Source organism: Seriola lalandi, unplaced genomic scaffold (genome assembly GCF_002814215.2).
Source record: "Seriola lalandi dorsalis isolate HSWRI2012SDOR001 ecotype SW California unplaced genomic scaffold, Sedor1 jcf7180002054973, whole genome shotgun sequence".
NCBI lineage: Eukaryota > Metazoa > Chordata > Actinopteri > Carangiformes > Carangidae > Seriola > Seriola lalandi.
The window spans coordinates 1,763,370-1,777,356 of NW_019525523.1; the positions used below are offsets into that span (position 1 = coordinate 1,763,370).

General features: G+C 42.6%; 1 protein-coding gene across 1 annotated transcript in view; it reads left to right on the plus strand.

Annotated features, from left to right (window-relative positions):
- Positions 1–13,987, plus strand: part of LOC111646553 (uncharacterized) — a 116,699-nt gene that overhangs the window by 82,759 nt on the left and 19,953 nt on the right. The window contains exons 3-7 of the mRNA XM_087171034.1: positions 1,859–1,903; positions 4,863–4,870; positions 6,054–6,080; positions 12,306–12,332; positions 12,419–12,445. Coding sequence (XP_087027160.1) covers positions 1,859–1,903; positions 4,863–4,870; positions 6,054–6,080; positions 12,306–12,332; positions 12,419–12,445 — 134 coding nt within the window. The remainder of the gene's footprint in view (positions 1–1,858; positions 1,904–4,862; positions 4,871–6,053; positions 6,081–12,305; positions 12,333–12,418; positions 12,446–13,987) is intronic.

Genomic DNA, 13,987 nt, shown 5'->3' on the forward strand with positions numbered 1-13,987 from the left:
CCCACCCCACCCACAGCCCCAGGGAAATGCTCAGGCTCTCTCCGCAGAGACCTTGAACAACTCCATGCTGCTGTTTAAGGCTGTGGGGGCTGAAGCAAGGGAGGTACCCACTATGGAATATGGAGACCATTAATATAAGTTGCGGCTGGCAGAGTGTGTGTGTGTTAGCTGGCATCTGTGTCTGGGGCTTGAAGGTGTAGAGGTGTTAAATGATTAAAACTGTTGAAACATACATTTGAAATGAGAGTCAGTAAGTGCACAGCTGTACTCGTTCTCCATTGTTACATTTTTAAATTGTTTCTTTCGTTTGCCAAAAAAGTTAGCCGGGAGCTAAAAGTGGTTAATTGAATCAGATAAAGAACAACAACAGAATTCTGGTTCAGTGGAATTCTGTAGATACAGCCAATCTTCAAATATGGCAATGGCAACAATTAAACTCTTTTTATGCTTTTTCTTTCATCCTTCAATTCCAAAGCCGTTAATAGCTTAGTGCTGTTGCATACAGAAAGGTAAAGGCGGATGAAAGTGGGAGAGGTAGATATGAGGAGGAGGTGGAGGAGCAGGGTTGAGCTCTCTTTGAAACGGCTGGCAGAGTCAGGAAGTGATTAGACCGCTACAACAACTCCAATAATGACAATAGGGAAAACATGTCTGCAGCCACAACCACTTAGTATCAGGAACCGTGCCCAGTATGGTTCCTATTTCATTACAAGAGCAGGACTGAGCGTGGGAGGATGGGCACATGGAGAGAAAGAGAAGAAGTAAGGTGATGATGAGGATCCATGCAGAGGAACATGGAAATAAAGGATTTGAATTGTTCTTGTACTGAGAGGGAAACTTAACATAAGTTATCATAATGTTTAGATGCATAAAAACATATGTACAATTAACATAAAGGTTATAATGGCTGAAAGACTTACGCTTTATTATTTGTAGTTTTAAACTGTTTCACTTGTAATATTACAAAAGAAAAGGAGGACGATGACTAAAGCTATCTTGGGGAATGATGAAGTTAAAAAAAAAGGTTAAAACACACATGACCCTCCAAATTCTTCTTTAAATGCTCAGTATTGTTCGTACTGCAGCTTCAACATGTGGAGAACTGAAAGACCTGACCGTGCCCGGTTACAGTTGCTAAGCTAAAGAGGAGGGATGGACAATCTTTCTGAGCCCGAGTAGAAATTTGTGTATTTTTGTGTGGTCGTTTTCACCGACTTGTTGAACAATACTTGTGTTATATTACCAGGCAGACTATGACGCAAATCAATGGCAGTGTAGAAATGATTCACGGTCTTTATAGCAGCATGAGGTCTGAGAGTCTGGGCCGGCCCTCTCTCTGGCCACATCATCATCATCATCATCATCCTCTGGTTCCTCTGCAGCCCTCCTGGTATTTTTCACAATCCTACCAGACTTCTCCATCAACAGCAGAAATCGTTTTCCCGGAAAGCTGGTGGTACCAGCTGCATCACTGCAGGGTCAGAGGAAGGTAGCTGGATGGAGGCCAGGCAGTGAGTGATAGGTCTGATGAACCTGATATTCAGCCAGGGTGAGAGGAGAGAGTCCGTCTTAAACACGCCTGAAGGTCCAGTGTGTTAAGCCTGAAATAAAATCATACGATACATTTCAGTTCTGAGTGTGACAGGATCTTTGTTGTCATTTTGTTTTTGTCTCTACCATTTGAATCGGTGCTTACATCCCGTATAGACATTTTAGTGCTGTGCCAGCCCACACAGACGTAATGCCAGGCAACACATGACCACCAGCAGTGAAACAGCAAGTGATGCTTGGTTGTTCTCTACTCATCCCTGCAGTGCTGATTCGGGGGATTTATTGCTCCGTCTGTGTGTTTTCACAGGGCCTCCAGGAAAGCGTGGAAGGATGGGAAGAAGAGGGGAACCTGGTAAGTGACGCCCACCACCTGCTTTGTTTGTTTATTTCTCCTTACTCTCTTTTCCTGGAAGACGCACTCTTTCTTCATCTCTTTCTGTCGCTCTCTCCTTCTTTTCCTGGGTGACTGGGTCGGTTCGAGGGCTGGTAAAAGCAGTGACCCATGAGTCAGGCCGGCAGATGATGGGCTGCAGTTGGCCCTTCTCCCTGTCCCTCCCTATTTGCGGCAGCATAGCGCTAACTTTGGCCATGTGGTTGCACTAACTTTGCCCAGATGTCAGTTGTTCTCACTGAGCAGTAGCAGCTGCAGTAGAGCGGGCCTAATGAGATTCTCCGTTGCCAACATCACTACCCACCATTATTGCGTTGCTTTTTCTTTCCATGCAGACCGCAACACACTCATCGAGAAACTAAAACAGTACAGAGACATAACTCTTGTTACAAAAAAGGTCGTAATGACAAATAGAACGGATGTTCTACAAGCTTGAATCATCCTGATTTTAAATGGTCTTTATTAAGTGTGGATTCCAACAAATCGTGGCACAATAATTTTAGAAGATTTTATCAAAACCTGTGGGACTGTAGTTTCTCTGCAGGATATGTGTCAGATGGGAAAATTTCCAGTCTGGTTGTGATTCATTGTTGTGGAGATTAATTAGATGTGATCTGCTCCTGTGAAAATGTTGACTAAGTGGTAGATCACCAATAAACTTTATTGCTCTACTTAGCACAACAAGTCTTTCTGAAGTTATCATCCAGCTTCTTTCCAGCTTCCCCAGCCTGTTTGCCGCTCTCAGTCCCAATCCTTTTTGTTCCTACTGAAGATGAAATCTTCAAATACAGGTCACAAATATATGTTTCCATTTTTAAAAAGGCTCAGTAAGTTCCTAAACCAGCTGGACACTGTAGTTTTAAGCAAACGTTAAACAGGCTGGAGTTAAAATTGTATTCGTCTGCAACTATTTTCAGCTGCAGATTTGGCGCACTAGTGAGTATTTATGGCAGCATGACAGTGTTTGTGGGATTGACCCAGTGTAACATTGTGGTTGACTGTTGTGTTTTTAATAGTTTTTGGACAACAATGGTGGATGGTTTCAGATTTTTCATGGGTTTTCTTGACAATAAGAAAACTATAGCAACGAGTGTCACCACACTTTGCTTTTAAATCCCCATATTCTTTGCAACTACCTCTTAAACCGCATAGATTATTAAAAGTCCCTCTGAGTTCTGCGATTCCATCAGGCGATCATCAGGACAGCTGAATGTTTTTCCTCTTGGTGTTTAGCAGGGGGAATTCTCATTAAAGGAAAGCTGGCTGTTTAGGTTATAGCCGAGATTGGAGACTCGTCGGCAGGAGGGTAGGAGGGTCTGTATTGATGTGGTTCTGTTTAGGTTCTTTCTCTTGTTGTTTAGTTTTGCATCTTCACATTGCAGCACCCGGGGTTATAGTTGTGGGGGTAGGTGGCACGTACAGGCGGTTGCGCCATCCTCAAGCTAGTCGATGACCCTGGGACAACTTTTTACAAGACCAGAAGAGATTTTCCCCGTTCCGTCAAACAAATGAGAGTGGAGAAGAGAAACAAAAACACAAACCTGAATAACAGGAAAGAGGGCAGACAGAGTATTTAAGCATCTTAAAATCAGCTGTCACCCTGTCTCCTTCATCAACTTTTCTGTTTTCTCTTTAACTTGCTTTCCTTTTCTCTTCTGTTGGCTTCTATCTTTCTCTCTCATTCCCTCTGTCTCTTTCTTTCTCATTGGTCTCCACACACACCTGTCTCAAGTTCAATGGCTGAAGCTGGTCTTACTGCCAGTTTGTGTGTGTTTGCCTAACTGTCTGGCCCAGGAGGTTCTCCTCTCAGCGTCTAGACACAGCGAAACGTGATTGACTTGTACTTCATGCCTCATAAACCTCGGCACCTCTCTCCCGTCTTCTTTCCCTCACACCTCTTCTGTCCAAGTGCCTTCATTTTTTCATCCCTCTTTTGTCCCAAAAATGCCCTTTCCCTTGACTTTAACAGCAACTTCAAGGCTCACGTAGACTGTGGTCACGTTAGCAGGACTTTTTGTGTGTTTGAATAGTAACATAACACCACAAATATCCTGCAATACCCTAGAGGGAGTCTGTTTTCAATCTTGCTGAGTTTATGAATTTGTTTAGTGTTGCATCCATGCTGATGAGCTGTACGGTACCCGAACTACAGTGGTGGCGTCACGCCAAGTCGTGCCGTAGATGTTAACAGTCGTATAAATCAGCATCATGATTGATTTGATCAGATAAATATAAACAAAATCACTAATATACAATTTTCTAATAGCAAAATGATATATTAACTTTGCAGGGTTTTCGGGTGGTTTATTAGTGCCCTCAGGATTGCATATTTAAGAAAATGTTTTTTATAAGAATATTACATTAAAACCCAGACCACTAAGAATGAGAGGAGTCCTTTGATCATTACTGTTGTTTTTGCTTAGGCTAAGTATTAGAAGCAGAATGTACTCTTTGCTGCTGAGGCTCAACATCAGAGGATTTCAATCAGATCTGAAAGACTGCCTCAGAGAAACCTCTGAGACATCTTTTTGCCAACACGCCCCTGCCTCTTCACTCCCTGTCTGTCCTCGATCTAATACACCCATATCTTCTTAGGAAACAAACTCTCGACATGACTTCATATCCTAATGCAAAACATGAGCCATTATCCAGAAGTCTGTTTATCATAACAGGTTCACCACAAGCTCCACTGGCAGCGGCTCTAATGAGCTTGTTCTGTACCATATTTAGGTGGTTAATTACAGTCATCATCTAACAAACCACATTGCATGTGCAATTTTTTGTTGCATACCACTGTTGTGAGGAATTGATTGCTTTACAAACCAGAGGTTATCATAACTCATGCATGCTTTGCTTCATGTGTCAGTAGAGATGTACAGAATTTATTTTCTAATGCCTGATTTCTCTCTTTCTGTTGCAGGACCTCCTGTAAGTACAATTTCATTTCATCCAGGTAGTATCAAAAGCAACCAACACGTTAAAGGACACAAAACTGTTACAATCCTTTCCCATAACATTTAACATGCATACACACTCTCATGCACACACACAGTATACTGTATCGTCCCTCTCAGTGCACTGTACACTGCTCAACAAAGCACTGCTCCACCCAAAAACGATCTTTTCTCCCACAGCAGCAAAACACACGGACAAACAGACTGTCACAGACTCACACATGTGCATCCACAGAACACAGCAATAAATGGACCACCTAGGGAAGTGTGTATGTTTGTGTGTGTGTGCGCGCGTGAGTGCGTGCGTGCAAGTGTGCATGTGTGTGTGTGTGTTTAGAGGTGATGCTTAAAGCAGAAAGTTATTCTCCTCAGTGGGACTATAACTCCTGGTGACACACACACACACACATTATGTGGAAACAGCTGTTGCCCTCAGGTTTGTGATTTTTTTTTTGTTTAAATTTGAATTGTTGTGATCTGCCTAGAGAAGAGTAATTATTGATTTTATTTTAAATTTTTAAATTTTTTCGGTCACATGTGGCACAGATCAGATACACTGAGGCGGAAGTGAAACACACCGGAAAGTTTTTACGCAAACATCCGAACAGAATGGTTGACCTTTTGAAAATGCAAGGAATGGTTTTATTAGAGAAAACTTGTCTGTACAGCTGGTTTACACTAAGTATGCATGAAACTATGTATAATTTCTTTTTCCTGAACACATCCAAAGTCCTGCCTACAGCCCATAAAGTCGATGGGAAGGTGTGGTAGTGCAGCAGTCAGCTGCTACTACACAAAGTAACGGTCAGTGCAGTTTGTCTGAGTCAAGGCAGGAAGTTGTCAAAAATAACCACAAAACAATGTAAATGGCAATTTCAAAATAAACACAATACAAATAAGACTCACTTTTGAAGATAAAACTTCAGTCTTAACTGTCTAAGTTCATTCGTCCCAGCTCCAAACTCTTTAATTGGACCTAGAACAAACTTGTAAAATTATAGCTTTTGTAAAAAACTGAACCACCATCCTGTGACATCATTATAATCTCCCACTCGGTGACCAGACAACTTGATGTTAATACAGCGTGTTGTGTGCATCTCTTGGTTTCTGTTCTAACCTGTCTCAATGCTTCATGCTTTAATCTCTAACCTCACCAGGGCAAGGCTGGACGGGATGGATACCCGGTAAATTTGATTTGTTATTTATCCTGTCACTCTTCAATTCACCCAATCATGCCTCTATTCTCTCTCCAGTTGTTGATTTATTCCAACTTTTCCTGATTTCTCTACTCCTTTTGAAGAAATTACCTTTAGTCCAATCGCTGCCTGCTTCCTTGCCTCTTCCTGCGATCTTCACCACTTGTATCCTGCCCCGTGACTGAGAAATGACTCAAACACAAAGACAGTTGTATTTAAAGACAAACAGACACGGAACGTCCAGAGTGGCAAGATGAGATGAAAGGGTTTTATTTCCCTTTGGCAGTTTGAAATATTACAACTTGCTGATTCAAGGCAGCAAATAGTGAAATAAAACATCTTTGGTGCACATAAGAAAATGAACAAAACATGAAAAGCAATAAACATTCAGGCGCAACCCTGTTAAGATATCATCAGTAAACATAAACCACAGGAGTGTAAACCATAGCAGTGAAAATGTTAAACATTCATCCACAAGCCTTGAGCCTTTGAATGGGGATAAATAGTTTGAATAATTTGACTGTGTACATCCATAACTACTGAATGCAAAGCAGATCACTGATTTCCGTCAGTGAGCCAGTTCCTGTGTTATCCAGAGATATAGCGGCCTCTAGTGGCCACTTAGATTCCTGACTTCAAAACAAGACTCTAATGCTGATTTGTGGTTTAACCGTCATCAAATTCACATCATCTAATACAGATACACCCTCATCCTTCAAGAGTTCAGGCTGCATGATGGTACAGATCACATGAAGCATTAGTGTGTGCGGGGTGTGTGTGTGTGTGTCTGTGTGTGTGCGTGCGTGTCTCCTGTGAGACCCTCTGTCTGTCCCTGCTGTCTGGTTGCCATGGCCACTTAAAGCAGTCGTCCGGTGTTGTGTTCCACAGCCTCTTGTTGGTTGTGTCGTTATGTGTATGTTTTCTCACTGGGAATTTTGGGAAGTTCATTCCCCATGGGGCTCTCTCCCAGTCAGATTCCCAGTCTGCCTGGCACTGCACAGCCCTCCTGACGGGAAATGCCTGCTGCTAATTACACACAGGTGGACCGAGCGCACAGAGAAGTGTGTCTGTGTTTTGTGCTTGTTTGCCTGTGACACCATTCATCTCTGTCACTGTCTTTGTTTTGAAATCTCACAGGCTTTGGCATAGTGTGGCTAATGTTGTTGTTTTTAACTGCAAAACATCTGCTTAATAGAATGATGTAATTTACATCTTTCTAACTATGTGATCTGGATAATCCTTCCCAGCCTAGTTAGCATAATGAAATCAAAGCTTGTAGCTCTATATTTACATAGATGAAACAATACTGGAGCTGGAGGACCTCTGTTTTGTAAGTGTAAGAGGCAGCTTCCTGTTATGATGCGTATGTACGGGTATGATGATTTAGGAAGCTGTGTGTATGAAGTTACTGTGAAACAACAGTAGATTAATCATACTGACAATTTACATAGACAGCACATTGTTTCATTTACCAGCAAAAAAGTTGATCAACTTTCCAACATTTGAGCTAACAAAAAAAAAAAGGGAAGGGGGGATGAGGGGGTTCTTCCTGTTGGGTAGCAGTGTTTGTGTATCTGTGTCCATATGTGCAGATGTGTGTGAACTCCTTCCAACCACCCATAGTGTATGTGCATCTCTGTAACAAAGGCCAGAGCCGTGGAAGTGGTCAGAGGTGTGTGTGTGTGTGTGTGTGTGTGTGTGTGTGTGTGTGTGTGTGTGTGTGTGTGTGTGAGTGTGTGATACGTTTTCACAACACTAACTTCTCTCACATGGATGGCTCATATGGAGAGGGCATGTGCACATCAACACGAATGAGTTAAGTCAGCTTCCGGAGAGCACTGCGGTGCAAACTGTGTTGTGCCCCTGACTTGTGCCAACAAGATTTCTGTCTTTATTTTTCCATTGTTAAAACAAACAGCTAGGTTTCTTTCCAGCACTTTGTTTTTCCTGCCCTCTCTCACCCTTATTATGTCTCACTGACTTAAATAGAATTCAAGCCTTTAACCCTCAACAGGCACGAGTCTTAATTCTGTAACTGGACACATAAACACATAATTCAACAGTGTGAACAAATACAAACAAGTATGCCAGTGTGTTAGGCACACATGTCTCACAGACGTTAAGTTCATCAGACTAATACATGCAGCAGCCCACTTCCACCGAATCATCAGTAATATGGTAAACAGTGTTAATGACGTGGTTTGTGTGCATCTCAAGCATAACACTGTGATAAGTGTGTGTGTGTGTTTGTGTGTGCTGATGTGTGTTTTCTCTCCTCATGTAACCCCTGTCACTTCTTCCTCTCATAAATCACGGGCAAGGGGTTTCGGTTTCAGAAAGGAGCCTTCCCGCTGTCAAACAATCAGAGTCAGGCAGACTGACAGAACAGTGCGGAGGAGTAAACACACACCCACACACACCAGTTGGTTCTCCTTCATATGCACAGTCCCCAGCGTGCCCAGCCACTAGCGTGTTTATACGCTAGTGCCAGTCTGTGACAGACAGCGGACCTCTCTCGGCAGACACAGGCCAAGGCCTCCATTGTTCAGCCTTCCAGGCTGCTGAGCACAAGATTAAAACCAGACAGTCACCCAAAAACATGTCAGTAATTTTCTGTCCCAAATCACACAGCACTCTGGTATGCTTTATTCTGCTCTTTGGTTCTGGATGCAGCCACTATGCTTTTTTTTTTCTCAAAGCAGCAAATGCCATGTATCACAAATTGTGCTCATGCATCCCGGACATGGAGTAGAGTTTTGTCCCTGTGGCAACATGAAAGAAGAACCTAAAGATATTCACTGCAAGAGAGGAAATGATGATATCAAAAGGATGCAAGAGAAGGAAGGAAAGTAGAAGCAGGAGAAAGGAAAGGTCTCAAAAAGAGCATCCACTCTGTCCATGGTCCTCTGTGTTGACGTTACGTAATTACACTCATTGAGCCTAATGTGTGCGACACATTACCATGTGTTTCTAGCTGAGATGTCTGCCTTGATGTGCAGACACCAACTGTTCATGCCGCATCCTCAACAATTACACCCTGCAGGATAATTACCAGTTGGCACCATAGGGAGTACAATAAAGACAGTAAAGACGCCCCTCACCCTGTTTCATTGAGATTAAGAGACACACACTTACGCATGTGTCAGCATGCACATACACACATATGCAAACACACAGACAGAGACATACGCCCTCCTGCAGGCCAAGTTATTTTCCAGAAATGTGTTTAAAAGCCATCTAATTGGTGGGAATGCTGAGTAGAGTCTTTCTTTTTTATTTTTATCTGCTGAGGGACGCTCAGGACGAGATGGCTTTGCAGAGAAGAAATACACACAAAGACCCACACACACACACACACACACACACACATAAAAAGGCATTATTTCATTTTCCGCCACATTCACTTGAGGTTTCAGTGGTAATCTCAGGACTATTTTCTCACTTTTTCTCGACATTAAACTTACTGTCTCTCTATCCTCCTTCCTTCCTTATATTCTGCGGCCTGATCCATTTGTGGTATGAGATGAAGCGATTTTAGCAGTGGCTCTTTTTCTTTTTCTTTTTTTTTAATTTGCATTCCAACTCTTTTTCTCGTTTCTTCTTTTCCTGTAGTCTGTCTTGTACTTTAGGTTTGTACCACAGAAAAACCAATATAACAATGTGGCTATAGGCTACAGAAAGTAAAGCACAGAATTTACTGAGGGCCACCCATCAATATCCAACCCACTAGGCTTCAGTGTCTCATATATTGTTATTCATATAAACCCTATTGGCCAATTTTCCTCTTGGCTTCCATCACAAGTTCCCTGTGACCTCTGTTGCTGATTTAAGTAAGGCTCGTATATTTTAAAGTGTTACTATCAGTCATAAAACAGCTTCCTGGACTGCCATATTGTCATTTGAATTATTGCTCTAGGTAGCCATAGTAATTCTTTGTTGTATTTTATTCCGTATTGAAACCAGTAAGTAAGTAAGTAAGGTCATAGAAGTAATATATTATATGTAAACTGTTATATGCTGCCAGATATCAGATTCAGGGTTTTATTGTTGAGAATAAACCTGCTCTCACAGACAGACACAAAGAAATGTAGAGCATTCATACGCATCCTCACAAAGGAAGACACACACACACACACACAGTTCACAGGCCACTGTGCGGCTTGTTAGCAGCTATAAATCAGTCTTTTTTGCTCCAGTTCAGAGTCTGCAGCCGCCGATGACCTCACCATGTACACCTCGTATACTCATCCTGACGAGTCTTGAAGGAGCCGAGCTCTGATAAACGCTCCCAGATGCAGAGATATCACCCCACTCGTATACACACACACACACACACACACACACACACACACACACACATACAGTATACCTGTATCCAGAGACATGAATACAGCAGGGAAAATTCACTGGGACGTTTAGAGGCTTATTCTCCCTCTTGCATGTATGACATGATAAACACAGCGTGCTGCGTTTAACAGACCAATGAAACTACAACCTATCTACTACTGTATGTAGCCTCCAGTGAAATAAATTCAGAGAATTAGATCCTTGCTCTTCACACTCCTCAACTTTAGATAGTCGGGGTTAGATTATTGCCATCCAATTGGTCCCAGTCATTTGTTCCACCCGACTCTCAGCCACCTACTGCTGATTTCACAAGAGGCCCTTAATCAAAAACTCATCAGGAGCCTCAAAGGCTTTTCTCTGTATTTTTAGAAATCTCTTTTATACAGACTGACCACTTAAACTTTCATCAAAAAACTTCAGTTTTTGATGAAAGTTTATAGCCATGCCGGCCCATTACAAGCTGAAGAGGGGCAGTAAATGATCACATGAACTATTAATGAAAGCAGCTCCACATGGTGCTCCCTCTCTTCTTTCTCTCATCTTCCTTTCATCCTCATGTGCCTACTGTCCATCCGTCAGAGAAGGCAGTGATGACACTGTGGTAGGTTTTCACTACAGGATCACGTCAGATAGCACCCATGGGTCTGGTAAAGCAGGGAGATGAAGAGAAAAGCCTAATTCATGTAAGAAATCCAAGGCCAGAGATGACGACTGCTAATGATGGTTTACAGGCTGCAGAGCCACCAGGACTGTGAAGGGCTGAGCAACCCACGACTCAAGGGACCCTGTGAAAACTGTTAGTGTAACATCAAGTATGGTCGTTAAGGAGGAAGTCAACATTAGCCTTTACCACATACATCACATTTAAGTGTTTTTGGAAAGTTTGATCCGAGAGCCGACTGGTCCTTTACGTTTAAGGAAGGATCTAAAGGTTCGTGCCTTTGAACCTTTGAGTGTTGCTTTGCAGAGGAGGTTCAATGACTGCTCGGCTGTTTTTACTGAGCTAAACAAAGTGGACCACTTGAACTGCTGTTTCAGCACTTGGGTGAGGTTGGATAGGGACGTTTAACATACTTCACCGCATGTTGGATTATCTCATCACCACAAAGATTGTGTGGCAGATTAATACAGCCGGACCAAATCCACCCGCAGACTATCATGTTGGACACCACACTCTAAATCTCAGAATAATTATAAACCACAACCACCTGGAAACATCTCAGTGTCTGAACCCTATGTATACACACATACACACACACACACACACACACACACACACACACACACACAGTTAACTGGGGCAGGATATACATAGAACAACTTTCTTTCTTTTTCTACTTTCTATCCTCAACTTCCCAATAACTGCAGCTGTGTCTTCTCTGGTGTTTACAAGCAAGACCTTTACTGTCCTCTCTTGGTAGATTTGTTTTTCCAAATCCACTCAACCTCAGATCATTTACATTTTCTCCTGAGAGATAATGAAACAAGACTCAAATATTATGAGTTCCTAATAAATAACAGCTGCTTTATGATACTTTGGAATATTTAGAACAGTGTCTTCACGGTGTCTTAATCATTTTCTTTATTCACAACAGACATACAGTGGATAATTGTGAAGCCTGTCATTACAGGGAAATTTTTGGAAACGCACATACCGTACTGACTTTCTTGCTGAGAGTTAGATGAGAGGAGTGATACCACACAGAGAAATGAGAGTGGTAATTAGTCTACTCATCTATCACTTGGCAAGAAAGTGAATGCGCATATTTCCCTAAATGGCAAACTCTTCATTTAATGGTTTTGTGTCGACATGGCTCGTGTAACTTTCTACTTTTTTATAATTTCTCTTTATCCGCCTTCAAACAGGGTCCACTTGGCTTGGATGGCAAACCTGTGAGTATTCTCAAACACATTTTTGTAACACATGCTTTAAGTGACTGACTTCAGTTTAATTTTACTTCTGTTTTGTTTCCTCTCAGGGTTTACCAGGTCTGAAAGGAAGCCAGGTACACCAGCACACACCTGCTGTCTTGTTCTGGTTTTCTAATAACACATATCTATTACACTGAAATCATTCATAGCCACATATTGTCTATCTGTGAATCCAGGGGGGTATTCAGCCTGTAAGACAGGTGATGGTTTGCTATACCTCATCAATCATTTTTACTGTTCCTACGGGACCATTGCAAAGTGAGTAAAATGCCCACGGTAGCCATCTTGTTTCTTGTTCCACCTCTTAAGTCATCCCAGAGCTCAAGGCCACGGGGGAGTCATGGCTCAACTGAACCGAGTGCCGAAATCCCCTTCGCACTTCACCTCTGAGTCCCATCCATCAACTTTCCCCAGCAGCACTCCCAGACACACCCAGGTGTAGCGTGGAAACGGGCGATGCAGAGCGAATGGGTTACACACCAGTGAGAATAGAGTTTATAACCTTCAACAGAGGCTCTTTAAAAAGTCATTATAGCACCATTCACCCCTCCTTCAGCCCTTCTCGCTGGTTGCTTTCCCTGATGAGAGGGCGACTAGTCATCTGCTGAAACGTAAACCCCTCACAGCATAATGAGAGCTGTTTGAATAGCTCCTCTCCACACACCATTAGGCTGTTGGTTCCTGCTAAAGGAGACCTCAAGCTGGGTCTGTCCTTTAAGAGGACTCTGCCCATCACAAAGGGTCTGCAGTAAAAACCACAGCAGGTGTGACACAGACCTCATGACCAGAGGCGTCTAAGTACTCAAGGGATGTAGCGGGAGATAATAACAGGAGACGTGAAGTGGTTAAAGAAATAAGACTGATTTGTTGATATAAAAAAAAAAAATAAAAAAAACAAGTTTGAAGGAACGCAGAAGTTCAACCACAACCAAAAATACTTCAGCTGAAAGTGAACCTGATGTGGACTTCAAAAAGTAAAAATAAATGTTTTTAAGTACTGTGAAGAAAAAAATTATGAAGAAGACTTTGAAAATCACCCAGAAAACAACTTGATACCAAGAGACGCTAATATGACACTGAACTATTAATAGAAACCACATGCTTTAAAAAAAATCCACCATGACAACCGGACACCTACAAGAGTAGTAGTCACTTAAATTAAACCTTCCTCCTCCCCCAGTTCTTCTCTCCCTGACAAGCTGCTGCCTGTCATCAAGTGGCCGCTCACATTAACAAACTGCTTAACCTCTCCACTACACTCCCTCTTCAGCATCGTACTCCTGAACACAGTTGTTGGGCAGAGGAGATATGAGGTGAGGGGCGATGAAATAGAGAGGTTGGGCTTCAAGGCGGATAGAGAAAGGTGAACTGAATGAAAGCAGGAGGAGGGAACAAGTGCGCGAAATATGGAGAAAGAGTGGGCAGTTTGGAGAATACAGACACAAAGAAGTTTAACATAAAGGGTCGCTGGGCTGTAAGAGGTAAGATCTGCCCACTTGTCAGTTTTAGAGAGTCTGTGGCTGAGATCAGAGACGGCTGGTGGCAGGTCTCCACATAGTCCTCTCTTTCTGTCTCTCCGTCACAGTCACAGATTGCCTGTAGCCAGTCTGCGGTTT